At 41.1% G+C, this 25,851-nt stretch overlaps 12 protein-coding genes across 12 annotated transcripts; 1 reads left to right on the forward strand and 11 right to left on the reverse strand.

Moving 5' to 3' along the window:
• Positions 1 to 541: 541 nt before the first annotated feature.
• Positions 542 to 5,799, reverse strand: BATDEDRAFT_33946 (uncharacterized protein; the record flags this gene model as incomplete). Its single annotated transcript, XM_006675640.1, has 3 exons — positions 542 to 2,231; positions 2,300 to 2,437; positions 2,502 to 5,799. The coding sequence occupies 3 exons, from the start codon at positions 5,797 to 5,799 to the stop codon at positions 748 to 750; spliced, it is 4,920 nt and encodes a 1,639-aa protein (XP_006675703.1). The 3' UTR covers positions 542 to 747.
• A 232-nt stretch (positions 5,800 to 6,031) lies between these two features.
• BATDEDRAFT_85577 (uncharacterized protein) lies at positions 6,032 to 6,220 on the reverse strand (the record flags this gene model as incomplete). The annotated part of the gene is made up of 1 exon (XM_006676179.1): positions 6,032 to 6,220. The coding sequence occupies one exon, from the start codon at positions 6,218 to 6,220 to the stop codon at positions 6,032 to 6,034; it is 189 nt and encodes a 62-aa protein (XP_006676242.1).
• Positions 6,221 to 6,293: 73 nt separating this feature from the next.
• Positions 6,294 to 6,455, reverse strand: BATDEDRAFT_85576 (uncharacterized protein; the record flags this gene model as incomplete). Its single annotated transcript, XM_006676180.1, has 1 exon — positions 6,294 to 6,455. The coding sequence occupies one exon, from the start codon at positions 6,453 to 6,455 to the stop codon at positions 6,294 to 6,296; it is 162 nt and encodes a 53-aa protein (XP_006676243.1).
• Positions 6,456 to 6,971: 516 nt separating this feature from the next.
• On the reverse strand, positions 6,972 to 8,798 carry BATDEDRAFT_33947 (uncharacterized protein; the record flags this gene model as incomplete). The annotated part of the gene is made up of 6 exons (XM_006675641.1): positions 8,494 to 8,798; positions 8,019 to 8,296; positions 7,857 to 7,923; positions 7,615 to 7,766; positions 7,338 to 7,539; positions 6,972 to 7,219 (listed from the first exon to the last, which is right to left on the reverse strand). The coding sequence occupies exons 1-6, from the start codon at positions 8,705 to 8,707 to the stop codon at positions 6,972 to 6,974; spliced, it is 1,161 nt and encodes a 386-aa protein (XP_006675704.1). The 5' UTR covers positions 8,708 to 8,798.
• A 339-nt stretch (positions 8,799 to 9,137) lies between these two features.
• BATDEDRAFT_33948 (uncharacterized protein) lies at positions 9,138 to 11,164 on the reverse strand (the record flags this gene model as incomplete). Its single annotated transcript, XM_006675642.1, has 2 exons — positions 9,138 to 11,032; positions 11,113 to 11,164. The coding sequence occupies 2 exons, from the start codon at positions 11,162 to 11,164 to the stop codon at positions 9,138 to 9,140; spliced, it is 1,947 nt and encodes a 648-aa protein (XP_006675705.1).
• A 1,658-nt stretch (positions 11,165 to 12,822) lies between these two features.
• Positions 12,823 to 14,823, reverse strand: BATDEDRAFT_85575 (uncharacterized protein; the record flags this gene model as incomplete). The annotated part of the gene is made up of 1 exon (XM_006676181.1): positions 12,823 to 14,823. The coding sequence occupies one exon, from the start codon at positions 14,821 to 14,823 to the stop codon at positions 12,823 to 12,825; it is 2,001 nt and encodes a 666-aa protein (XP_006676244.1).
• Positions 14,824 to 15,084: 261 nt separating this feature from the next.
• Positions 15,085 to 15,952, reverse strand: BATDEDRAFT_84578 (uncharacterized protein). Its single transcript, XM_006676182.1, has 3 exons — positions 15,586 to 15,952; positions 15,334 to 15,440; positions 15,085 to 15,265 (listed from the first exon to the last, which is right to left on the reverse strand). Exons 1-3 carry the CDS (start codon positions 15,938 to 15,940, stop codon positions 15,221 to 15,223), a joined length of 507 nt encoding a protein of 168 aa, XP_006676245.1. The 5' UTR covers positions 15,941 to 15,952; the 3' UTR covers positions 15,085 to 15,220.
• A 345-nt stretch (positions 15,953 to 16,297) lies between these two features.
• On the reverse strand, positions 16,298 to 18,033 carry BATDEDRAFT_21384 (uncharacterized protein; the record flags this gene model as incomplete). Its single annotated transcript, XM_006675209.1, has 6 exons — positions 16,298 to 16,545; positions 16,664 to 16,865; positions 16,941 to 17,131; positions 17,183 to 17,249; positions 17,345 to 17,622; positions 17,820 to 18,033. 6 exons carry the CDS (start codon positions 18,031 to 18,033, stop codon positions 16,298 to 16,300), a joined length of 1,200 nt encoding a protein of 399 aa, XP_006675272.1.
• Positions 18,034 to 18,463: 430 nt separating this feature from the next.
• BATDEDRAFT_85573 (uncharacterized protein) lies at positions 18,464 to 20,415 on the reverse strand (the record flags this gene model as incomplete). The annotated part of the gene is made up of 2 exons (XM_006676183.1): positions 18,464 to 20,283; positions 20,364 to 20,415. 2 exons carry the CDS (start codon positions 20,413 to 20,415, stop codon positions 18,464 to 18,466), a joined length of 1,872 nt encoding a protein of 623 aa, XP_006676246.1.
• Positions 20,416 to 20,923: 508 nt separating this feature from the next.
• On the forward strand, positions 20,924 to 21,789 carry BATDEDRAFT_21386 (uncharacterized protein; the record flags this gene model as incomplete). Its single annotated transcript, XM_006675210.1, has 2 exons — positions 20,924 to 21,400; positions 21,463 to 21,789. 2 exons carry the CDS (start codon positions 20,924 to 20,926, stop codon positions 21,787 to 21,789), a joined length of 804 nt encoding a protein of 267 aa, XP_006675273.1.
• Positions 21,790 to 22,104: 315 nt separating this feature from the next.
• Positions 22,105 to 23,332, reverse strand: BATDEDRAFT_33949 (uncharacterized protein). The gene is made up of 2 exons (XM_006675643.1): positions 23,246 to 23,332; positions 22,105 to 23,165 (listed from the first exon to the last, which is right to left on the reverse strand). The coding sequence occupies exons 1-2, from the start codon at positions 23,295 to 23,297 to the stop codon at positions 22,216 to 22,218; spliced, it is 1,002 nt and encodes a 333-aa protein (XP_006675706.1). The 5' UTR covers positions 23,298 to 23,332; the 3' UTR covers positions 22,105 to 22,215.
• A 1,671-nt stretch (positions 23,333 to 25,003) lies between these two features.
• Positions 25,004 to 25,489, reverse strand: BATDEDRAFT_21388 (uncharacterized protein; the record flags this gene model as incomplete). Its single annotated transcript, XM_006675211.1, has 1 exon — positions 25,004 to 25,489. One exon carries the CDS (start codon positions 25,487 to 25,489, stop codon positions 25,004 to 25,006), a length of 486 nt encoding a protein of 161 aa, XP_006675274.1.
• Between the last annotated feature and the right edge of the window lie 362 nt (positions 25,490 to 25,851).

The following is a 25,851-nucleotide window of genomic DNA, read 5'->3' on the forward strand; positions in this document are numbered from 1 at the left end:
ATCGGTTTTGGCTATCGACCAGTTGGCCGTAAACCGATGGACATCATGTGGTTTATACCCATTGTTTGAGTATGAAAAAGTGGTAAGCAAAAATAGGTTGGCTTTACAACCGTATTCACGTAAAATAGCATAGGTTTGTTATTGATGCTGTCTGTGATTCATTCGTGTATATATATGGCACCATGGTGTTGTAACCATTGATGGTACTTTAAACCTACGCATCTATTTTTGTAATGCACTCTTTATACTAGTGTTCATTTCATGTGTGTCGTCTTCAAACCCTACTCATCAATATGACCTTGCCAACCCAAACCACTAGTGTTGTCGATATCACCCCACTTTGTTGTATCTGGATACGATTGCAAGATCTAAATCAGCTGTAAATCGATCAATATTGATAAATCACTTTCCGATTGTATTGTGGATCAAACAGGGGTTGGTTTGATTTGAATCGACGCTTTTGCATGTCATTGGTCAAGAGATGTAGTGTTATGCAAATGATTTTCAATTCCAAAACGCACAAGTAATACAGACCATAAATAATAAGATGTGACATTTATTGATAAGGTCGGGCATAGTGACAAAAATGTGTTCCAGTTTGGTTTGTCCAAACAAAGAAATCAAAAATAAAAGGAAACCGTGCTTACACGAATAAGAAATGAGCGGAAAGATGGTGACAATTATAAAAAATAAAAGCACAGTGGTCAAGCAAAATAAAATTCTGCCTCCAAGATCAGCCAAAAAAGCTTATTTAGGATGAGTTGGCTGTGCCCATTCAAGTATCTGCCGCAGCTCAGATGGTGGCAAGCTCTCCATATCATCAATATACTTTGTTTCGCGCTTTTCGGAATCAGGAGTTTGGGTAGTGTAATCGGAAATACCATTCAATTGCAACTGTAATGCAACCATAGGATCTGATGCAGAGTGAAAGCTAGTTGTACTAGTCCGACTATTCTCCAAAAAATACGAAGCAGGCTTGAAGTTGGAAGTGTTGCTTTCTCCTGGCATCAAATGCGGCTGATTTTGCCATGGAGGCTCAACAAATCCCATGGCATTTGAAGATTCTTGAATTTCTGTGACAGAGGGATGCGCAGGAGTTGTTTTTGGATATATCATCCCAATGGGAGGCGATAACGACACGTTAGCATTCGTTAATGGTCCTACTAACGATTGATTGCGTGTAGGAGTGGTGACCGGTACAAGTGTTTCTAATGGTGGCTTAAAAGGAGATGTTGAAGCGTCTTGTTGAATATTGGGAGCAGATAAATTAGGCTGTCTTTTTGAATACAACCCTTGATATGGCACATCCATGTTTGAATCTGTAGAGTGTTTTAGCATTTCCTGTGCTTCGGCACTAGATGCCTTTCGGCGCGGCAATAGAATGGGCAATGCATGTGTACTTTCTCGTGGTATGCCCCCAGTCTGATGCTGAGATGTAGGTGTTCCACTTGACGGATGAGGCTGACGCGATGAGTGATGCATGAATGGTGATGCCATAGAATATCGATTTGAAACCAGTGGGTTTGACTCGGACTCTTTTGTAGAAACTTGGTTTAGAACAGGAGGTTCCAGTGGTTCTGATCTGGAATCTGTGCGATGATGAGTAGAATGACGTGGCTTTTGATAATCTGATGCAGTTTCAGAATGCTCGATTATGGGTTTAGGCTCGCTGATTGAAAAAGACTGTTGCTCAGGTAAAGGCTTGTTTGATTGAATAGGTGCTGAATCGGTGCTTGATGAGGGCAGATTGTGGCCACGCTCAGGATCGTTCAGACTCCAAGAAAATATATTTTGATATTCTGCCATCATCAATATCAAAATATTGGCGGGAATTCCCAAAGTAGGTGAAAATACAATGTTGATGTTCTTGACTGACATCTTGTTCACTTCAGAACGTTGAACAACCCTGATAAGGTGCCCTAAAACCACTTTTAAAAGAGTGTAATTCGCAATGGGGAGCATTGAAATCAAACGAGTGAGCTCAGTAACACGTGTGCTGCGATCTGCACAATCAATGAGTTGAAAAAAGTTATTTCGGAGCTCTTTTGTCAAAATCGGCTCTGTAAGCTCACGAAAAAAAAGCTTCAAAACTCCAGCAATGGCATGGACATCACTGTATGTTTCAACTTCTTCAAGTAAATTCACATCCCCTTCAGTATCAAAGCGATGCTTCAAATTCTGAATGACTGTCGAGCTTCCAGAAAGTCGGTACAATCCTTCTTCTTCGTAAGCTGTCAAACAATAAAAAATAATTAGTATATTCGGTAAGACAGTTTTGGCTCAAGGTCAACAAGCCCACCATTTCTTGCATCCAAGTATTCGATACAGCGAAAAACAATTGATGGTAATTCCAATCCTTCGTGAATTTTATATGCTGCAATAGCCTCTTGTAGCGAAAATCCAAAAACAGGTCTTGTAGTTTTCCCAACCTCTTGACCTAAATAGAAAAACAGTTAAAACATGCAATAAAACTTTATGGAATCGGATAATCAAAAATGTACCATGGCTCTTCTTTTTGACCCAATCTTTGAAAATATTTGCTGGCTTTTTCTTTTCTTTGATGACAGGCCCCCGCTGTTGTTGAGCCAGCAATGCGGGTGAATCCTCAACCAAAGTCTTTGGCCAAGGTTGTTGCATAATGCGCTGGTTTTCGTCTGTAAATGTATTTGCTCCGCGAGGTAAACTAGTTGTTGGCTCAGAAGCTACAGGTGAAGCTGGGGATGAGCTTTTATTTAAATGTCCAGTATTTGGAACACCCATAAAGGGACTCATCTTTGACACCCGTCTGTTTACCCCAAGACCAAGGGGGGTGGAGCGATATGGCTTGAGATCGTGTGATTTTGCAGGTAAAGGTGGACCCGGTGTATGTAGCAGTTGCGCGCCTGTTCCGCTAGCCTGTAACTCGGATTGAGCCGATGAATTTGGTTTTTGGTTTAAATCATTCCTTGGTGGAATAACTGTTTCGGGGAAATTTACAACCGGTAATCTCTCAATAAAAGGTGCATGAGGTTTAAATTCAGAACTATTCGCAAAATCATCAGATGTAGGTGGCAGCGGTTGAGTCAAGACTCCATTATGCAAAGAAAGAGCCGAAGTTCCAGAAATAAAATTATTAGGAGCGTTTGGATGAGTGCCAGCCACATTTTCAGAAAGACCGGATCCCATATGCGGTGGTATATAAGCCTGGTGAGATTCTAGATTACGAGGTGTTGATGTTTGCCGTGCAGCGTGCTGACTCTTGGCTATACCTGTAGATGATTGAAAAGAATCGGCCAGCATTCCATTTACTGCATAACCACTACTAGGATCAAAATTGTTTGGTAAATTTGATTGCAAAAATTGCTGGTGCAAATGGGATTGATCTACCAATAACTGTGGGTTTTGTGGATTTACTCTAAGACTCGCCAACTTGGTTGCTTCATATGTAGATGATAAAGGTCCAACCAGTCCATTATTACTGTGCTGTCGAGCTGGAATCGCTGAGTTTGGTATCATATTTTTCAATGGATCCCGAAATGGAAGTAGTACATTCATACTGCGTAGTTCACGAGCAGTCAGTTGGTCATCAGGTCGCATAATTAAAATTTGACCAGAAAGACAAAGTACCCAGTCATCACGCTCATACTCGCTATCCGCAAAAAGTAAATGCTTACACTCCAACTTTGCATCTGGAAGCCCATCAGGACCAATAGAAGGTGGTGCACTATCTGGAGAAAACATAGCCTTTTTGTACTCTCCCAGTACAAGCCCAAACCGATCCATTTCGTTTGGTACACTTCTAGAAACATAGCAGTATCGTAAATTGATGGTTCCAATCTGTTCACGGTCCTTGGATTCGGAATAGCACAAATTAACTCCACTCGGATCAATTAGAAAGAACCTAGATTTCCACCCACCAAAGCTTTTACCCTTTTTGTAAAGACTTCCCGCTTTGAGATATTTTTGTATCAAGCGTTTATCTGCAATGGGGGAATCTACAATATTTGTGCACAAAAACTCGACAAAATCGGGATGTTCACTGCACAGAGACTTGAGATGAGAAAGGTACATTTCAATCACCATGCATCTTTGATCCTCTTTGGATGCAGGGGCAAGAGGGCTAAAAACTGGCTTTTCAGGAGCTTTACCAATACTCATGACCATGCTACGAGACTGGTTGTTTTTGAGCTTGGTTTCTAGCGTTATAAAATCCGCATAGAGTTTTCCAATGTACCACTGGCTTCCGGCAAGTGTATCCGAGACTAAGATAATAAATGTGACAACTTCACGGCCACGTACACTGACATGGATCTTGGAGCAGACAACCTGGATCGTGATATTGGAAAGGGATGTGAATTTGTCAATCCTTCTATCTGATGTAGTGATGTGGTGATCATCAAAATCAATGCTTCCCATTTCCTTTGGATCGTAGATTCGGGTTGGCATTTGACCGCTATTCTCACTGGGACCAATAGAATTGGACGATAAGTCTGGTACTGAAGTAGATTTGGGGTTTTGTACAGCACCACCAACAGACATGCCAAATGCATTTGTGGAGTTGCTTGCTTGATTATTTGATGAAAATGTATTGACAGGAGCCATCCCTCCATCAACCGATCCGATATTGGAAGATGATGCAGAACGAGGAGTAGCTTTTAAATTTTTGTTTGATGGTCTTTCGGATGAACTTTGCACGGAAGTATTTCCACTACCCATGCCACTTATAAATCGATTTGACAAGACAGCCTCAGACTCGAAATCAGTCGATTGCACAGGAATACCAATAATTGATGGCGATGTGTTGGACCGTGGTCTGTTAGCAGAGCTTATAGCACTAGTGGTAGACGATCCGTAATCTGCATTCATTTCATCAGATAAAGGCTGGCCAGATTTTGAAAAATAGGCAGCAGATACGGTGGTGGATAATGATGGAGTTGAACTCTTTGCACCTCTAGGTAATGACGACGTGCGACTTCCACATTCAACAGCATTGGGTTTAGATTGAACCACAGACAATTCATGTTCAGACCGAGTCACTGTATCAGACTCTGCAAGAAAATCCGGTGCTGCTCGATCACTGCTACCAGCCATATTACTCAATGAATGGCGAGGATTAGTGGTAGGAACTAAAACATCGTTTGAATGGAGATTAGCAGTGGCATGAGGGATTTGGGGTTTTGTAGTTTCATCTGGAATAACGCTTGACATGGAGATGGCTAACGGTGCTGTCGATTCTGAAGCATCAGCAATAGGAATATCCTTGAATGGAGTCAGTGGCAGTTTATGTAAAAGAACAGCATCTAGCATGTTGGCAGTATTGGAATGGCCGTCATTGATTGTAGTAGCGAATACAGTATCCATGGGCTGAGATGAAACCCCAGCTAATGAAGTGGGTATTGTTAGTGTAGCAAATGATGGATCTGGAAGTTGAGTATTACTCCCAGTAGCATTCAATTGAGCTTGAAGGTTGGTCATGATGGTTCGCTGTCGTTCAATAATAGTCCACAGCTGCTCATTCTGCACTCGCAGCAAATCTCGCTCTGCCACGACCGTTTCTAAAACAGAAACAGGAACCTGCATGCCACTCATCTGAGGGATGGATGTTTGATGAGAGTTTTTGTAATGAGGCTGATTAAGAACTGCAGAATCGTTTTTAGTAAATGAAGGGGCGTTTACAGTTGCTGCATGAGCATCTGCCTTGTGTTGAGTGTATTTTCCAGAAGTTTCAGAGTTAACAGAAATAAATCCATCAGGAGCATTTATCGTTGCAGTGGTTTCAGCAGATACCCCACCATCACCCACTTTCCCTAACTGGTTCATAACTACAATTTGGTAGTTGAGCAAAGTGCCGCGTCGTTGAAATATGAATTGAATTTACTTATTGCAGACCAGTTTATACACATTTATCAATGAACAGCGATGCAGGAAGTCAGCATGGAATACACAAGTTGTAACCCATGAATTCCAAAAAGTTTATTTGAATAAGAGTTGGACCAATGCAGCCAGTGAAAAAGTAGAATCAAGTCGCATCTAAAAAGTGATATTTAAGCTCTCAGACTTTGGCAGCGACTGTTCGCTCTTTCAGCAGCTTGCCTGCAAGTCGCTCATGAGAACTCTGTCTACAGTGTTCCATATTAGAGCATGCATGAGCTTCAGGCAAGCGATGCTTTGCGCAAAACTTGTTCGTACTAGACAGCAGCAAGTTGGAGTGCATATTAGAAGGGTTGCGATTGTAAATCATTGATATAGCTGACAACACTCGTAAGCAGTGTATGGACACACTGGACACACTGGACACAAATAGCAATATGCTCTTACCAGTAACGACAGTCACCAACAATCTTGACAACTCGGTCTCCACAACCCTCGAGATAGCACTTGTTGCTCTTTTTTGGAGTAGGAGCTGGTGATACGCTTGCTGATGCTGCAGCAGAAAGAGCCTCGGCAGTGACGGGAGAACCAGTATTCGATGACATGGTGAGATAGTAACAAGGCTGGAGTGAAGTCTGCGATGACAATGGTGCCAACTAGACTGGTTTATATATGCCAAGGAAGGAGGCGCAGCCATTGCTTTATGAAAGTCTACTCACATGTCACACAACGAAACAGCCACATGAGTTTATTGAATGTTTTGGTTCAAAATGGCAATCTTCAAACTGTAACTCCGCTTCAGTGCCAAACTCTTGCCAGTCATTCCGATCGGTTGGATAAACACTTGCTCAAACTCTGTATTTTCCATCAACATGTTGTTGTCCATCTGAAATCACTATTGTTAAACATATGGACCGACATTTTATTAAAAACTTGATATATGAACATCTCAAAACTATAAACACTTTTGATGTCAAACCACTGATACTATCAACACTTTGATATGTCGAATCGTCTATTAGAATCAATGCCAAGCATACTAGATATTAATAAATATGTCCAAACAGTAATACCAATCGATTTGGTTACAATGTGTCCCAATTGATCCCACTCGGCGCATCTCATAATGCCTCGAGTGCAATACGCTCCAGTGTCTCGGTTTCCATTTGTGGCAAAAAATCAAACACAAATCGTAGCTCGTCTAACCCAAAAGGCCGGTGCAGTGCTTCAAGTGCTTCAAGTGATGAAATCGTCGATGCCAGTGTGCATTGAGATGGCTTGACGTGACAATCTGTCAACTGTGATGCTGACCAATCCGTCGTTGTACACATCGACTGGACTGCATTGTCGCCAGATTTGGATGTATTGGCTATACAGTTACAATTCACCACAATCAATCAAACGAGTTTACATCTGGTGCATATACGATTGCTGATATCCATTGCAATCACAACATGCATTCAAAGTGTTCAGTCAACTATTCTTACTCATCACCAAATCCGATCCGTTTACAACCGACTTGGATGTCTTTGTAGTAATCAATGCACGCTTTTTTGGGTTTGGTTTACATTGCAACGACGCAGCTATCGACGGATCGGTCGGTGCATAATCACTAGCAATCGTGGTACGCATAGCACGGAGCGGAGTCAGTGCTCGCAAAATAGCCTGCAACAAGTTCTTGAGATAATTCTGTAAAGGAATCAACAATAGCGACACATCAAGCACGGCTCAATCAACACATTCGAAATGTAATGGTCGGCTTACATCAAGTGCAAATGAAATCAGTTTGGCTGATTCCGGCGTAGGTGGATCTCCCAGTCCTTGAATTCCACTTATAAACCGGAGTCGTTGCTCAAGCATATCCATCAATGGAAGATCGCCTTCATCCTTGCATGACCTAGGAATCGAATCTATTCCTAATGTCATGATGTTGGAGTGAGTTACTGTTTGCAAATCTGGACATTCAAACGTTACATTAGAACCGAGACTAGAGCAAGTATGCATACCAACAGGGAATCCGTTTGGAAAGAGCACTTTCTTGGAAGGCGGCAAAACCGGTTCATCTTTATGCTTCTGCAAGGTTTATACCAACACGCATCAACACTGAATTAACAGCTTGTATTGCAACACAATGTTGGATACCAATCTAAATGGACTCGAATCCTTACCACAATACCCAGTCCAATGAGTCGTTGACGATCTTGAGAAGAAAGCGACATGATCATGGCAGTGGTAAAGCGTTTCTTGATCTCCATGGGCGATAGCAGTTCTTCCTGAGCAGGACGTTTCAAAGAGTCTGCGATCGAAGTGACGGATATTTCGATGGGAGCAGCAAATGCCAGACTATTCTTTGGAACAAAGTCAGTGTCGGGTGGGCCAGTTGGTGGAGGAACACCAGCTTGTAAGTTGTAGCATATGGCCAAGATGAGTTTATTGTGTAGACTCGCTAACATTCCAATGCATGAGATGAATGAGATGATGAATGGTTGTGATGGACATGAACATTAATATGAATATCAATATGAACATCAACATTAATATGAACATGGCAAGAGCCAATTCAGGAATATCAACATGACGGGTATGAGGATCACATACGAGACCATGAATACAGTACAATGAATGATACATGGAACAGGTTACCTTGAACACCAGTAAGCATGTCCACTGTCGCCATATCAAAGCTCTGTTTAGAGCAGCGACCATTCAAGAATGAACGCAGTAATGACCAGTAAGCCGGTGCATGAAATGGACCCAAAGAATCAGCAAGCTCCTGCTTGATAGCTGTCAAGTCCATACGATGCAATGGCGTATGATGCATAGTATCTGGCTGGATATGAACCGTTCCTGTTCCCATTATGTATCGAATTTCTTGGTACTTGTTCCAACAGTCCTGATAATCCTGTTAGTCTTGATAACCCTAATAATCCTGATAACCCTAATAATCGTTATCAAAGCCTTTCAACTGCAAGTCTACCGACTGGTTGGCTAACCGTTTCTATTCATGACTATCAATCTTATTTCCTACTATCATGATTATCCAACACTCGATACTGTATTAACATGCTCTTTTGGCTCAAATATCTACACGATCCAATACTAATCAGTCGATCATGAACAATATCTGAATCTTTATTGTAAACGTTTGTGGTCATGGCAAATACAAATCAATCGACTAGACAACTGATGACTAAATCAGTCACACTCGTTATTTTATATTATTGCCAAGATATCAATGTGTTGACAGTTTGGATCCATTAATGTAATAACCATCGTGTTAGTTTAAACTACAACTCGCCTCTTGACCTGGCTAGTGCTTCAGGCTTTAAGCAAGATCCATAGCCTTTCTGGCAACCATCTCCACAATGAGATTTAGTCTTTCCACAGAATCCACTTCCAGAGCAGCATGTTTTGCCTGGACATTTGGTCTTGAATTCTTTTCCACATCGACCATCTGCACTAATTGGATAGTCAGTTTTTGGTGCTGGTGCTGGTGATTTAGCTAACAACTTGGCTAGTGCTTTGGGTGTCAGGCAAGATCCATAGCCTTTCTGGCAGTCTACTCCACAATGAGAAGGTGTTTTTCCACAGAATCCATGTTTAGAACAGCATATTTTTCCTGGACATTTGGTGTTGAATCCTTCTCCACATCGATTGTTTTTACTAATTGGATAGTCAGTTTTTGGTGATTTAGCTGATGATTTAGCTTTTGGTTGTGCTGGTGATTGTGCTGGTGGTTGTGATTTGACTGATGATTTGGCTAATAACTTGGCTAGTGCTTCGGGTGTCAAACAAGATCCATAGCCTTTCTGGCAGTCTATTCCACAATGAGATTTAGTCTTTCCACAGAATCCCTTTCCAGAACAGCATGTTTTGCCTGGACATTTGGTCTTGAATTCTTCTCCACATCGACCATCTGCACTAATTGGATAGTCAGTTTTTGGTGATTTAGCTGATGATTTAGCTTTTGGTTGTACTGGTGATTGTACTGGTGATTGTACTGGTGATTGTACTGGTGATTGTACTGGTGGTTGTACTGGTGGTTGTGCTGGTGGTTGTACTGGTGGTTGTGCTGGTGGTTGTGCTGGTGGTTGTGCTGGTGGTTGTGCTGGTGGTTGTAGTGAATAGGGTGGTCTACCACCATTCCAACAAACTCCATAATCTACCTGACAGCCCTCTCCACAATAACCGCTAGTTCTTCCACAAACTCCATTTTTAGAACAGCATTGCGCGTTTGGACACGAGGTATCGAGATCTGATCCGCACTGACCGTTTATACTGAGATAAGGTCCATCATTTGGTGGGTTAATTCCTAGGCAAGTTCCAAATCCGCGAACACATCCTATTCCACAATAATAGTCCGAGGTTCCACAGTATTGACTTCTGGAGCAGCATTGGTTGTTTTTACAACTCTTAACAACATCTCGCCCACACTTATTATTCAGATCGCGCGGAGCCTCGCCCTCTGCATAAGTTGTTGGACTGTATTTCCAACAACGTCCGTATCCTTTTTGACAGCCTGCTTCACAATAGTCCTCACCGAACCCACATTCCCCATCTTTGGAGCAGCAATCATTTGAACTGCATTTGGTGCCAAACTCTTTTCCACATTGACCGTCCATTGTATTTGGAAACCCGCTCTCTAAACTGAATGGCACGCTATAATCCCAGCAAACTCCGTATCCCTCCATACAGTTTGCGTGACAATGATGTTCATCATTGCCGCATCTCCCGTCTTTGGAGCAGCAACTCGATCCGGCACATTTGACACCGATATCTGGTCCACATTGGCGGGGAACAATTGTAAGACCGTTGGGTAAAGCAGTAGTTTTAGAAACTTCAAGGCAGAGTCCGTATCCAAACAAACATCCGTCTCGACAATAGTCATCATCGGCACTACAGAATCTATTCCGAGAGCAGCATTTATCGTCAGGACACCTAGTTTTGTATTCTGGTCCACATCGATCGTTTATACTGACTGCATGCTCGATACCCAAGACAGGCGACACGGTAGTTTTCCAGCAAGTTCCAAAGGGTTTTCGACAACCTGTTCCACAATAGTCAGCGGAAAGTCCACATAGTCCAGATTCAGAGCAGCAACTGTTGTCTGGACATGTGGTGCCAGTATGGGGTCCACATCGACCATTTGTACTGACTGTAGGCGGCATACCAGGTTGCCCAACTGTTTTAATAAAACCCGTTAGCATTCATGCCTGTGGATGATCAAATGACACATGGCTAGATAGTTCAAATCATACTTACAAACGACTGTAGCCAAAGCAGCAATCAGCACTGCATGTATAATCACCACCATATTTGTATTACAAGTCAAAAAATGATTGAATTGATAGATGAATACGCTATGTGGGAAAGCAGCACATTAAATACTTGGCTATTATAAGCATTCCTGGTTTCCAAGTTGAGTATCAGTTTAGGGGTGGATTTAAACTGCCATCGTATACCATGGTGGAGCACGTCGCGCCACTACACTAGATTGTTTGAAACTGAGCTTTATTTCATGGTGTCAGTGTTTGCATCATCAAGACTAGATTAGGTTGTTTCTACAGCAGGTACGGTGGCAATGCTAAACAGTCCAATCAAGATGGTTCAGTACTACCGCTGTATTTTAAGCCAACAGTTTATGCGCACTATGATGGCCGCATCCGGAAAATCACTAGTGTTAGGTGTGGATGGTATCAGCACACTTGTATAAACAGGTTTGATATCATACATAGTGTTTAACAGACATCTATCATGGATTGGCTCGCTGTACAACCATTCCATTTAAACTCGATGGATATCAATTTATCATATTGGAAAAATATAATATTTAATGAAACGTAACCAAGCAGTTACATATACTAGCAAACTGGTAATATATATCAATGCAGTAGAAACACTCGATCATTTTCCTGAAAATAATGGTATCACATTTATTACAAGTTAAATCCACTTCATTTCAGATTGCCATTTCACTGGCACAGTCACTATTGAACCAATATTGTATCAAATAATAACAGCTGTACATTGAATGCAATCAATAATATTCAGATCAACACGAGTCCCATCAATTCACAACACGATCAAATGAGTCAAATAGTATTGAATGTCAAACTGATAGTCTGTTAATCAAATGATTGAAAGTAGTATGACAATGGTCAAGCAAACAAAAATAAAACCATTGATATCAAATCGACATGATGTTGATTGGATAGTAATACAAGACTAGTACATCCAATGACTATTAGATTGCAATATTAAATTGTTGGCTGAATAGTATATAATTACAAATGGGGGTTCAGGAATTATAAAGACCACACCCAGATATGATTTAACCATTCTATTACTTTGCCTCTTGTTGAACTCTCTGATAATCCCACAATTAATAAGCCTTAATCGCAGGCCGAAATATCCGCAACTCAGAATCTCTTATAAAAGAGATTACTTTCCCTTGATTTAACACTATTGTGTTAACAACGTTTACACCAATAAAACCGTTTAACACACCACCTTCTTGTATCTCGTTAGCCTCGCTCAACCTTGAGCCGAAACTCCTCTTGACCTTCAACATGTAAACTTTTCAACATTTGCATATACTAATTTAATACTACTTGTATTATTTTGATTGGTTCAGAACCATAAAGTTTGATGACCCAATATTTGTTTTTATCGTCACAGAGCGACTGAAATAGAAATACTTTTCAAAGTATGGCTGTAACTATTTGATAAAACCAGTGTAGTCATTAGAATCAAACTGGAAACGTTTATTTTTTGAGAAATGGACATTCGTTCATTTTGATAAATCCCATGATAAAAATCGGACCGAGTTTTAATTAGATTTAATATCAATCATTGAGTTGCAAAGAACCCATGTCACAACTCCAATACTATTCAGTCAATATATTTAATAATCTGGATCAGAGTGTGTGTAAAGGTGATTCAGTGGTTGAGATACAATGATACCGTCATGCATTATATCCATTCAATCACTTTCCGTACAATATCAAGTGTATTCAACACAACTACTTTTGTAAATTCATGAATGGTTGATCGACGTGGTGGACCAATATCAATTTCCTTGAACATGCTATCAAATCCAAACTCAAAGAGAGAAGGTGTGAAATACGTTTGATCTACGCCCAATGTTGTTGCAGTGTGAGTATTAGTGATGGGTGGAGTTGTACAAGAAACATGTAGAGTTGGATCGGAGTAAAGGGCTGTATTATAGAAAGCGGAAACTGGAGTAGGTGGAGTCCAGATCAAGCGAGTCGTATCATTCGGCACTTGGATGTTTTCTAATGTGGATATGTTGAGTGGTACAAGCTCATGCGATTTTGTTCGTGTTGGATGAGTTAATAACAGCGATCGTCGTATGCTATCTCCAGGAGTGGGCAGAGCACCACTCTTTTCTAGTGGCAATGGTACAGTAGATGGCACATGGGGAAATAAAGGTGGAGGTTGCGTAGTTGGATTTATCAATGTACTGGTGGAGTTTCCCAATGGAGAATAGGATTTCAGTTGTTCCAAAAACTCTGGTGAAACTTGTTCATTTAAAACCGAGGGAAACGTGGCTCTACGTTTGATTTTACGAGCAACAGGGATTCCCGATTTTAATCGTTCGATTTTTTCAAGTTCTTCCTTGACATTATTTGTCACATTCTCGGCATTTTGTGTACACATGGCGTATCTCTGCTCAATGGTAGAGAGAAGGGGAGTAATGGCAAGGATGATGCGGTTCCGCAAAAGTTGCTCTTCAATTGTTGCACTCAATGCTTGCAATCGCACACTGTTGAGCTGTACAGTCAAAGTGAGTCGAGTATACCGCTGTCTTTGAACAAATTCAAGCTTTGACTCGTCCATCCGTTGCACCAATGGCTCAGAGTTTTCCAACAACTTGAATTCATGTTCTCCAGCAATCTCAGATGTGCAAACAGCCGCAGAATGAGGATCAATTAAGCCATTGTAAGTCAATTGATCCAGAGTCATTTCATATTCTTCTCTTGCATCAGAAAAAGCTTGCTCAATAAGAGTGCAGTCACGAAACTGTAATGTTAGATCTGACAGGACACAGAGTGGTCGAACAGGGATGCCCAGTTGGTCCAGTTCTTGGCGCCTAAAGCGATACTCGAACCTTAGCTGGGCAAGCGCTTCCAACCGATCCTGACATACACCTTGTAAAGCTTTGACTTTTACAACTTTATCGAAAAGAGACTGATTGATTTCAGTAAAATGGGTAGATATGTCGTAAATGGTCATTGCCGCGGATAGAATGGATTTATGCTGGTCCAATGCTTGGCAAATCAGCCCAGGAAGCAGTTGCTCTATTTCAGCTGCTGATGGCTCTTGAAAAATAGACTCGGTGCGTGATAGAATAGCTTCTTTAGTGATATTTGTCTCAGTTCCAGCAGATATTAATTCCAAGCTTTTTAATGGAGAAAAATGAACAAGATCATCAGCGGATGCCTGGTTTCCATCTTGCACACAGGATTCGTCATATCTCTGTTTGCCAAGTATATCTGCAGAGGACGATCCAACCGCACCAGTCTGGCGCAGAAACTCGACCCCAGGTATGGATTCAAATGACGCTTGTTGTTGAGAATTTTTTGACAGCGATGGTTTTTTAATCAATGGTGATCGATAAGATGGTTCTTGCCTGTCATGGCCTACATCGGCCAAATCCTCTGCAGTCGATTTAGCCCATTCAAACAACTTCTCTGTTGGAATTTTGAGTTTGCCAGTCTGAATACGAGACAGATGAGTAAAGTGCTCGTCAAAAGGTTCGGTAAACGGGACAGGATATCGAGTAGTGTCAAGAATATTTGGAGCAGATTCAATATGTGGTCTTTTTTCAAATATTTCATTATATTCCATGCAGGATGGAACTGTTTGGTCCTTGTGTAGTATGAATTGTGAAGACAAGTCGGTTGATTCTAGTTGTAATGTTGCTGATTCTGGTGGTGTGAGGGGTGCCATTGCATTTGCATCCAAAGTCTCCATTGAGACTGCCAAGTAGCGAACAGGAATAGCAGAAAGCGAGCCTTTATTAAAAGTAAATTCTAGATATGATAGTCTAAACTGAGATAATGCTGTTATTGGAGTTCTTGAATAAGATGCCCATTCCAATTTGAACAATTTGACAAGAAGCACCAAAAGCAAATCTGGCAAAGCGGAAGATGCAGTCTCGACCACTGAGTCTGCATTGGGCAACAGGAATCAGTATTCAGCTCTTTTGAATGGTATGCTTAGTCAAGATACAATTAACCATCTTTTGATAGCTGTTTCTACTACCATTTTGTCGAAAACTCTTAATATTAGCTCCAATCCGACTTTTAGACCAATTTGGTTGAAACTCGCATAGTTTAATATATATTTAACGACCATCCATAAGCATGACATATCCAGGTAAATCGTACTCCTAAATTAATCAAATTGATTTAGTCGGAATTAAACAACAAAATATAGAGCAGATGGATTAAAGCTTACTCGCATAACATGTGCCAGAAACGGCTTAATAAGAGCAAATGCGACTAAAGTTGTGGTCAGGATTATGAATGCATATACAATAATTTCATCCTTGAAACTTCCTCGTTCTAAAACAATCAAAAGGGTTAGAGTTGCCATTCTCTAAAACAAGATCCAATCATGGAGCTGGTAGTTGGATTCACATCTTATGTAGTCGAGTCGAATCCAAACACACATCTCGACATTTGGTTGATGCTAGTATCAAAAACTTACGAAAGCAAACAGCTGTCCAAGACTCATCTCCACGAAGTGTAGGCGATGGACTGGGTGATATACTCTCACTACTAGTACTGCTTGTTGCAGTCAAACTCACAGATGTTGTGGTAGCTGGTATATCCACTTTTGGTAATGGCATAAAACAGGCATTGCTCTCTATGCAAAAGAGCTTGGTGCATCCATTGCAGCTCGGTACACTAAGGATAGTGGAGTTGGGAGCACATTCACATTTGCAGAGAACAGTGACATTGGCTGCTGTAACGGATGTCGCTGTAAAAAATAGAAAGAGTGTCATTGTCAAGATCTTTGATAGCCAAATATTTGATGCTGGCAATGCTGATGTGTTTGTCATGTCAATGTAATACAATCAAACTGTGCATTGGCTTCAAGAGTCGAGCAAGGTTGAAAACAGGCTTGAATCTATGATAAAAACTTGCTCAAACTTGTATTTTCCATCAACATGTTGTTGTCCATCTGAAATCACTATTGTTAAACATATGGACCGACATTTTATTAAAAACTTGATATATGAACATCTCAAAACTATAAACACTTTTGATGTCAAACCACTGATACTATCAACACTTTGATATGTCGAATCGTCTATTAGAATCAATGCCAAGCATACTAGATATTAATAAATATGTCCAAACAGTAATACCAATCGATTTGGTTACAATGTGTTCCAATTGATCCCACTCGGCGCATCTCATAATGCCTCGAGTGCAATACGCTCCAGTGTCTCGGTTTCCATTTGTGGCAAAAAATCAAACACAAATCGTAGCTCGTCTAACCCAAAAGGCCGGTGCAGTGCTTCAAGTGCTTCAAGTGATGAAATCGTCGATGCCAGTGTGCATTGAGATGGCTTGACGTGACAATCTGTCAACTGTGATGCTGACCAATCCGTCGTTGTACACATCGACTGGACTGCATTGTCGCCAGATTTGGATGTATTGGCTATACAGTTACAATTCACCACAATCAATCAAACGAGTTTACATCTGGTGCATATACGATTGCTGATATCCATTGCAATCACAACATGCATTCAAAGTGTTCAGTCAACTATTCTTACTCATCACCAAATCCGATCCGTTTACAACCGACTTGGATGTCTTTGTAGTAATCAATGCACGCTTTTTTGGGTTTGGTTTACATTGCAACGACGCAGCTACCAACGGATCGGTCGGTGCATAATCACTAGCAGTCGTGGTACGCATAGCACGGAGCGGAGTCAGTGCTCGCAAAATAGCCTGCAACAAGTTCTTGAGATAATTCTGTAAAGGAATCAACAATAGCGACACATCAAGCACGGCTCAATCAACACATTCGAAATGTAATGGTCGGCTTACATCAAGTGCAAATGAAATCAGTTTGGCTGATTCCGGCGTAGGTGGATCTCCCAGTCCTTGAATTCCACTTATAAACCGGAGTCGTTGCTCAAGCATATCCATCAATGGAAGATCGCCTTCATCCTTGCATGACCTAGGAATCGAATCTATTCCTAATGTCATGATGTTGGAGTGAGTTACTGTTTGCAAATCTGGACATTCAAACGTTACATTAGAACCGAGACTAGAGCAAGTATGCATACCAACAGGGAATCCGTTTGGAAAGAGCACTTTCTTGGAAGGCGGCAAAACCGGTTCATCTTTATGCTTCTGCAAGGTTTATACCAACACGCATCAACACTGAATTAACAGCTTGTATTGCAACACAATGTTGGATACCAATCTAAATGGACTCGAATCCTTACCACAATACCCAGTCCAATGAGTCGTTGACGATCTTGAGAAGAAAGCGACATGATCATGGCAGTGGTAAAGCGTTTCTTGATCTCCATGGGAGATAGCAGTTCTTCCTGAGCAGGACGTTTCAAAGAGTCTGCGATCGAAGTGACGGATATTTCGATGGGAGCAGCAAATGCCAGACTATTCTTTGGAACAAAGTCAGTGTCGGGTGGGCCAGTTGGTGGAGGAACACCAGCTTGTAAGTTGTAGCATATGGCCAAGATGAGTTTATTGTGTAGACTCGCTAACATTCCAATGCATGAGATGAATGAGATGATGAATGGTTGTGATGGACATGAACATTAATATGAATATCAATATGAACATCAACATTAATATGAACATGGCAAGAGCCAATTCAGGAATATCAACATGACGGGTATGAGGATCACATACGAGACCATGAATACAGTACAATGAATGATACATGGAACAGGTTACCTTGAACACCAGTAAGCATGTCCACTGTCGCCATATCAAAGCTCTGTTTAGAGCAGCGACCATTCAAGAATGAACGCAGTAATGACCAGTAAGCCGGTGCATGAAATGGACCCAAAGAATCAGCAAGTTCCTGCTTGATAGCTGTCAAGTCCATACGATGCAATGGCGTATGATGCATAGTATCTGGCTGGATATGAACCGTTCCTGTTCCCATTATGTATCGAATTTCTTGGTACTTGTTCCAACAGTCCTGATAATCCTGTTAGTCTTGATAACCCTAATAATCCTGATAACCCTAATAATCGTTATCAAAGCCTTTCAACTGCAAGTCTACCGACTGGTTGGCTAACCGTTTCTATTCATGACTATCAATCTTATTTCCTACTATCATGATTATCCAACACTCGATACTGTATTAACATGCTCTTTTGGCTCAAAGATCTACACGATCCAATACTAATCAGTCGATCATGAACAATATCTGAATCTTTATTGTAAACGTTTGTGGTCATGGCAAATACAAATCAATCGACTGGGCAACTGATGACTAAACCAGTCACACTCGTTATTTTATATTATTGCCAAGATATCAATGTGTTGACAGTTTGGATCCATTAATGTAATAACCATCGTGTTAGTTTAAACTACAACTCGCCTCTTAACTTGGCTAATGCTTCAGGCTTTAGGCAGAATCCATAGTTTTTCTGGCAACCATCTCCACAATGAGATTTAGTCTTTCCACAGAATCCACTTCCAGAGCAGCATGTCCTGTCTGGACATTTGGTGTTGAATCCTTCTCCACATCGACCATCTGCACTAATTGGATAGTCAGTTTTTGGTGCTGATGCCTTTGGTTGTACTGGTGCTGATGCTGATGATTTGGCCAATAACCTGGCTAGTGCTTCGGGTGTCAAGCAAGATCCATAGCCTTTCTGGCAACCATCTCCACAATGGAAAGGTGTTTTTCCACAGAATCCATGTTTAGAACAGCATATTTTGTCTCGACATTGGGTGTTGAATCCTTCTCCACATCGATTGTTTTCACTAATTGGATAGTCAGTTTTTGGTGCTGGTGCTTTTGGTTGTGCTGGTGCTGATGCTGATGATTTAGCTAATAACCTGGCTAGTGCTTCGGGTGTCAAGCAAGATCCATAGCCTTTCTGGCAGTCTATTCCACAATGAGAAGGTGTTTTTCCACAGAATCCCTTTCCAGAACAGCATTCTTTGCCTGGACATTTGGTGTTGAATCCTTCTCCACATCGATTGTTTTGACTAATTGGATAGTCAGTTTTTGGTGCTGGTGCCGATGTTTTTGGTTGTGCTGGTGATCTGGGTGGTGGTGTTTTAGCTGGTGGTGGTGGTTGTAATTCATAGGGTGGTGTATCACCACCCCAACAAACTCCATAATCTCTCTGACATTCCCTTCCACAATAACCTTTAGTTTCTCCACAGACTCCATTTTTAGAGCAGCATTGCGCGTCCGGACATACAGTATCGAGATCTGATCCGCACTGACCGTTTATGCTGAGATAAGGTCCATCTCTTGGTGGGTTAATTCCTAGGCAAGGTCCAAGTCCGCGAATACATCCTACTCCACAATAATAGTCCGAGGTTCCACAGTATTGACTTCTGGAACAGCATTGGTTGCTGTTCCTACATTTCCCATCACCACCGAGATCTCGCCCACACTTATTATCCAGATCGCGCGGAGCCTCGCCCTCTGCATAAGTTGTTGGGCTGTATTTCCAACAACGTCCGTATCCTTTTTGACAGCCTGCTTCACAATAGTCCTCATCGGATCCACATTTCCCATCTTTGGAGCAGCAATGATTGGAATCGCATTTGGTGTTAAGCTTTTTTCCACATCGACCGTTTCTGGACATTGGAATCCCGCTCTCTAAACTGAATGGCACGCTATTGTCCCAGCAAACTCCGTATCCCTCCATACAGTTTGCGTGACAATGATGTTCATCAGCTCCACATCTCCCGTCTTTGGAGCAGCAACTCCTTCCGGCGCATTTGACACCGATATCTGGTCCACATTGGCGGCGACCAATTGTAAGACCGTTAGGCAAAGTAGTGGGATCAGAAACTTCAAGACAGAGTCCGTATCCAAACCGACAGTTGCGTCGACAGTCGTCATCATCGATACTACAAAACTTATTCGAAGAGCAGCATTTATCGTCAGGACACCTAGTTCCGTAACCTGGTCCACATCGATCGTTTATACTGACTGCATACTCGTCACCCAAGACAGGCGACACGGTAGTTTTCCAGCAAGTTCCAAAGGGTTTTTGACAACCTGTTCCACAATAGCCAGGGGAAAGTCCACAGAATCCAAATTGAGAGCAGCAACTGTTGTCTGGACATGTGGTGCCAGTATGGGGTCCACATCGACCATTTGTACTGATTGTGAACGGTTTAGCAGGCGGTTTAATTGTGGGCAGTTTAGCAGGTTGTCCAACTGTTTTAATAAAACCCGTTAGCATTTATGCTTGTGAATGATCAAATGACACATGGCTAGATAGTTCAAATCATACTTACAAACGACTGTAGCCAAAGCAGCAATCAGCACTGCATGTATAATCACCACCATATTTGTATTACAAGTCAAGAGATGATTGAATTGATAGATGAATACGCTATGTGGGAAAGCAGCACATTAAATACTTGGCTATTATAAGCATTCCTGGTTTCCAAGTTGAGTATCAGTTTAGGGGTGGATTTAAACTGCCATCGTATACCATGGTGGAGCACGTCGCGCCACTACACTAGATTGTTTGAAACTGAGCTTTATTTCATGGTGTCAGTGTTTGCATCATCAAGACTAGATTAGGTTGTTTCTACAGCAGGTACGGTGGCAATGCTAAACAGTCCAATCAAGATGGTTCAGTACTACCGCTGTATTTTAAGCCAACAGTTTATGCGCACTATGATGGCCGCATCCGGAAAATCACTAGTGTTAGGTGTGGATGGTATCAGCACACTTGTATAAACAGGTTTGATATCATACATAGTGTTTAACAGACATCTATCATGAATTGGCTCGCTATACAACCATTCCATTTAAACTCGATGGATATCAATTTACTCCAAAAATATTCATGGATCATTCATCCATTCACCGACTGAATGATGACGATCTGTTGCAGGAACAACAGCATCTAGCTCAAGTGGTTGCTACATATAATGCATACCGACGCTCATCCATTCTCGTTCTTGAGCACAAGATAGCTGCCATTCCACAAAAACCCCTTTACGACCAAGTTCGAGCCAGACTTCATTCCCATATACATTGCATCAACCATAATGCCCATCTATTAAATTTGATTACTAGCGAGCACCAAAATGAGTTTCTGCAGTCATTATTGCCTGATAATGGTCAAAAGGATGAGACTGACCAACATAACAAACAGTTGAACAAACAGTTGGACAAACAGTTGGACAAACAGTCGAACGATCATTCGCAAAAATATACGCAGCTTCAGTTAAAGGTTTCAGATGATTATCATATTACTGAGGGTGATCTAAGCAAAGTCCAATCAACAATCAGACAGTTTGTACGAGATTGGTCTGAAGAGGTATGGCTACTGGATGGTATGAATCTGTGAGTAGGTCTGACCACTGCTGTATTTTGGTTTAGGGACGAGTCGAACGGACAAATGTCTATGGTCCCATTCTAGACTTTATGAATTTATATTATGCTCATGTTCCGCTGCAAGAGAGGTATGCCATACTACGATGCATATCTGTAGTCCAAGTCTCGCTAACAAGTATAAACCTGGTTAGAGGGGAAATTCATGTTTTGATACCTGGATCTGGCTTAGGCAGGCTGGTATTTGAAACTGTTGCCAACGGATTCTCTTGTCAAGGAAACGAATTCTCCATGTATATGGTATACACATGCATAAGCTTTACTGATTTGATTGACAGTCGTATTCATGTAAAATGGAGCATTATCTTGCAGTGATTGCTTGTTGTTTCGGAAGACAATAGTTGAATGAGTGTTATGCTTTCCTATTAAGAATCGACTGCTTTTGATGGGATTTTCAACTCTTTCCAACAACGACCATCGTATAATGCACACAGTATAGTTTGAACCGAGATTCTCCATTTTGATAGTCATACGTTGTACGATCACCAGATATTGGATTCTGATGTTGTCAATCAACATTCTTGCTGTATTCTAAAGACTTGCAGATACGTTTGTGGTTTAGTTCAAAACAGCAAATCACAGCTGTTGTTTGCATGTCAATCACCAGTCAACTAAAAGAGTTTAGAAGATACAATGTTCAGTAAGATTGATACCAATCAAACATGAAACTGTGCGTTTATTATGTATTTTGACACTTATTTAATGTTGCACTTTACGTGAATATAACTGTAATTCTATAAACTACAACTCGGCTTTTGACTTGAGCACTGTTTTAGCTTTTGAGCAGGATCCAAAACTTTTCTGGCAATTTTTCCCACAATGAGAAGGAGTTTTTCCACAGAATCCTTTTCCAGAGCAGCATTTTTGACCTGGACATCTGGTGCCGAACTTTTTTCCACATCGATTGTTTTTACTGATTGGATGCTTAATGTTTGATTTGGGCAATACCGATATCAGGTCGGTTGATGTTCCAGCTTTTGAGCAGGATCCAAAGTCTTTCTGGCAATTTTTCCCACAATGAGAAGGAGTTTTTCCACAGAATCCTTTTCCAGAGCAGCATTTTTGACCTGGACATCTGGTGCCGAACTTTTTTCCACATCGATTGTTTTTACTGATTGGATGCTTAATGTTTGATTTGGGCAATACCGATATCAGGTCGGTTGATGTTCCAGCTTTTGAGCAGGATCCATATCTTCCTTGACATCCTACCCCACAGTGATAATTACTTGATCCACAGACTCCACCTATAGAGCAGCATTTTTTGTCTCCACATCTGATATTGACATCTGGTCCACAGCTGTTACTCGGGTTATATACAAAATTGCTATTCAAAATAGACGGTGTATTAGTACCCCAGCAATCTCCATATCCTTTCTTGCATCCGGCTTGGCAATAATAGCTGCCAAGTCCACAGTATCCTTTTTTAGAACAGCATCGATTTTTGAAGCATTTGATTTTAAACTCTGGTCCACATTGTCCGTCATATATGGTAACCTTGCTAGATAGAGTAATAGAGCTACGAATTTCTGAACATAATCCGTATCCAATCTGACATCCATCTCCACAATCGCTATCGGAGTGGCCGCACATATTATTTTGAGAGCAGCAACTGTTGCCTGGACATGTGGTACCCAACTTTTTTCCACATCGACCATTTGTACTGACTGTGAACGACATACCAGGTTGTCCAACTGTTTTAATAAAACCCGTTAGCATTCATGCCTGTGGATGATCAAATGACACATGGCTAGATAGTTCAAATCATACTTACAAACGACTGTAGCCAAAGCAGCAATCAGCACTGCATGTATAATCACCACCATATTTGTATTACAAGTCAAAAAATGATTGAATTGATAGATGAATACGCTATGTGGGAAAGCAGCACATTAAATACTTGGCTATTATAAGCATTCCTGGTTTCCAAGTTGAGTATCAGTTTAGGGGTGGATTTAAACTGCCATCGTATACCATGGTGGAGCACGTCGCGCCACTACACTAGATTGTTTGAAACTGAGCTTTATTTCATGGTGTCAGTGTTTGCATCGTCATGACTAGATTAGGTTGTTTCTACAGCAGGTACGGTGGCAATGCTAAACAGTCCAATCAAGATGGTTCAGTACTACCGCTGTATTTTAAGCCAACAGTTTATGCACACTATGATGGCCGCATCCGGAAAATCACTAGTGTTAGGTGTGGATGGTATCAGCACACTTGTATAAACAGGTTTGATATCATACATAGTGTTTAACAGACATCTATCATGGATTGGCTCGCTGTACAACCATTCCATTTAAACTCGATGGATATCAATTTATCATATTGGAAAAATATAATATTTAATGAAACGTAACCAAGCAGTTACATATACTAGCAAACTGGTAATATATATCAATGCAGTAGAAACACTCGATCATTTTCCTGAAAATAATGGTATCACATTTATTACAAGTTAAATCCACTTCATTTCAGATTGCCATTTCACTGGCACAGTCACTATTGAACCAATATTGTATCAAATAATAACAGCTGTACATTGAATGCAATCAATAATATTCAGATCAACACGAGTCCCATCAATTCACAACACGATCAAATGAGTCAAATAGTATTGAATGTCAAACTGATAGTCTGTTAATCAAATGATTGAAAGTAGTATGACAATGGTCAAGCAAACAAAAATAAAACCATTGATATCAAATCGACATGATGTTGATTGGATAGTAATACAAGACTAGTACATCCAATGACTATTAGATTGCAATATTAAATTGTTGGCTGAATAGTATATAATTACAAATGGGGGTTCAGGAATGAAGCAGAGATAGTATAGTGGCAGTACTCCACGTTGTGGCCGTGATGGCCCCGGTTCGATTCCGGGTCTCTGCATTTTGCATTTTTTGTTGTACAAATCAAGACACAATTTTGGTAAAGTTTTAATAGAATCTGAATTGCCAACATTTCAAGAACGATTCGAATGAATTCTTCGCATTCTGGTACAAAAAATCACATCAACTTTTGACATATTTAGTAAGATGGTCTTGCTTCCAAAAACGGTATTATTCAATGCTCTCTATATACTACTACTGAGATTTAACCTGATAAAAATCATAGCCTAAATCAAGATGTTTTATCAGATTGCTACTTACACCTGATTGTAGATCAATGTGGCAGTTTTCACATTCCTAATCATATTACACCAATAGTCAACTACAGGTCCACGTTGTTGTCACTGGTCATTTCATCACATCTGTCAAGAATAGTCTTGTTTAGCCAAGCGCTTCCTGGATTTGAAACACTTTTATGATTCAAGATCAGCTAATGTAAAGTGATATGCTATCTGTACTAGTGTATTACAAGACGATTAGCCAACGCTAACCAATCACAAGACACAATACCATTCATTAATTGGTGTGCAGGGTTTAGTATGGCGGATTGTGTTGACTGAATAAGTTGAACTAAATTATAAAGCACAACTATTGATATCGACAGCAAATTCATTCAAGGCACCAAAGATATTAGCATCAGACTATTCATCGTAGTGTTTACGATCATTGGAAGAGCGATCGCCATTACGGTCGCCACCACGGTCACCACCACGGTCACCAGAAGGACGGTCATATGGCTTGCTAAAGGGCTTGCGGTCTCCATATTCACGACGCTCGCCGCGATCACCACCTCTGAAAGAAGATCTTTCGCCACCATGCTCACGACGGCCACCACCTCCAAAGCGATCACCCCCACGATCACCTCCGCGATCACCCCCACGATCGCCTCCGCGATCTCTACCACGATAACCACCACCATCACGAGGCGGGCGGGGATTAGAGATATCAACGCGAACGGTACGACCATCAAGTTCTTGATCGCGCATTTTTTCAACAGCTTCTTCAGCACCCTTGGGCTCGGCGTACTCGACAAACCCAAAGCCCTTGGAGCGGCCTGGGTTAAATGATAAAAAATTGTGCAACAACCATGCCAAAACAACATGGTTATTTGCGTAAAGCGTAGTCATGTGAATATGTTAGGAATTTAAAATATAGGTCATCGGTCCAAGCATAGATGCTGTAAAGGATAGTCCAAAAGACGTTTTGTGAATCGAAACTAAATTCCAAGATATAGACAAGCTGTGCAAGAACTCTCGGAATAGAATGAAAATGTGCTAGACATATGACGAATCCAAAGGAATCAGAATATGGCCCTGATACAACAAGGCGCTTTCTAGTAGCAACAACACCCACGAGTATATTCGACCTGACAGTTTGAGTGCCAAAACAGGGATCGACGACAGCAAGTGTAGTTATACACTTGCTACGGAGAAGCCAGGATAAACATACGCAATAAAATATCGTTCAAGCAGATAGTGCGCTCATCACA

Source organism: Batrachochytrium dendrobatidis (genome assembly GCF_000203795.2).
Source record: "Batrachochytrium dendrobatidis JAM81 unplaced genomic scaffold BATDEscaffold_1, whole genome shotgun sequence".
NCBI classification, from domain to species: Eukaryota; Fungi; Chytridiomycota; class Chytridiomycetes; order Rhizophydiales; genus Batrachochytrium; species Batrachochytrium dendrobatidis.

What these genes read in the sequence shown, in the direction of transcription:
- BATDEDRAFT_84578 (XM_006676182.1), bottom strand. Translation starts at nt 15,940, where the DNA reads ATGACAAACACATCAGCATTGCCAGCATCAAATATTTGGCTATCAAAG. An exon ending in TTGGACAGCTGTTTGCTTTC is followed by an intron (nt 15,441 to 15,585) that starts GTAAGTTTTTGA and finishes TGATTGTTTTAG; the next exon opens with AACGAGGAAGTTTCAAGGAT. An exon ending in TTCTGGCACATGTTATGCGA is followed by an intron (nt 15,266 to 15,333) that starts GTAAGCTTTAAT and finishes TGATTAATTTAG; the next exon opens with GAGTACGATTTACCTGGATA.
- BATDEDRAFT_33949 (XM_006675643.1), bottom strand. Translation starts at nt 23,297, where the DNA reads ATGGTGGTGATTATACATGCAGTGCTGATTGCTGCTTTGGCTACAGTC. An exon ending in TGCTTTGGCTACAGTCGTTT is followed by an intron (nt 23,166 to 23,245) that starts GTAAGTATGATT and finishes TTATTAAAACAG; the next exon opens with TTGGACAACCTGGTATGTCG.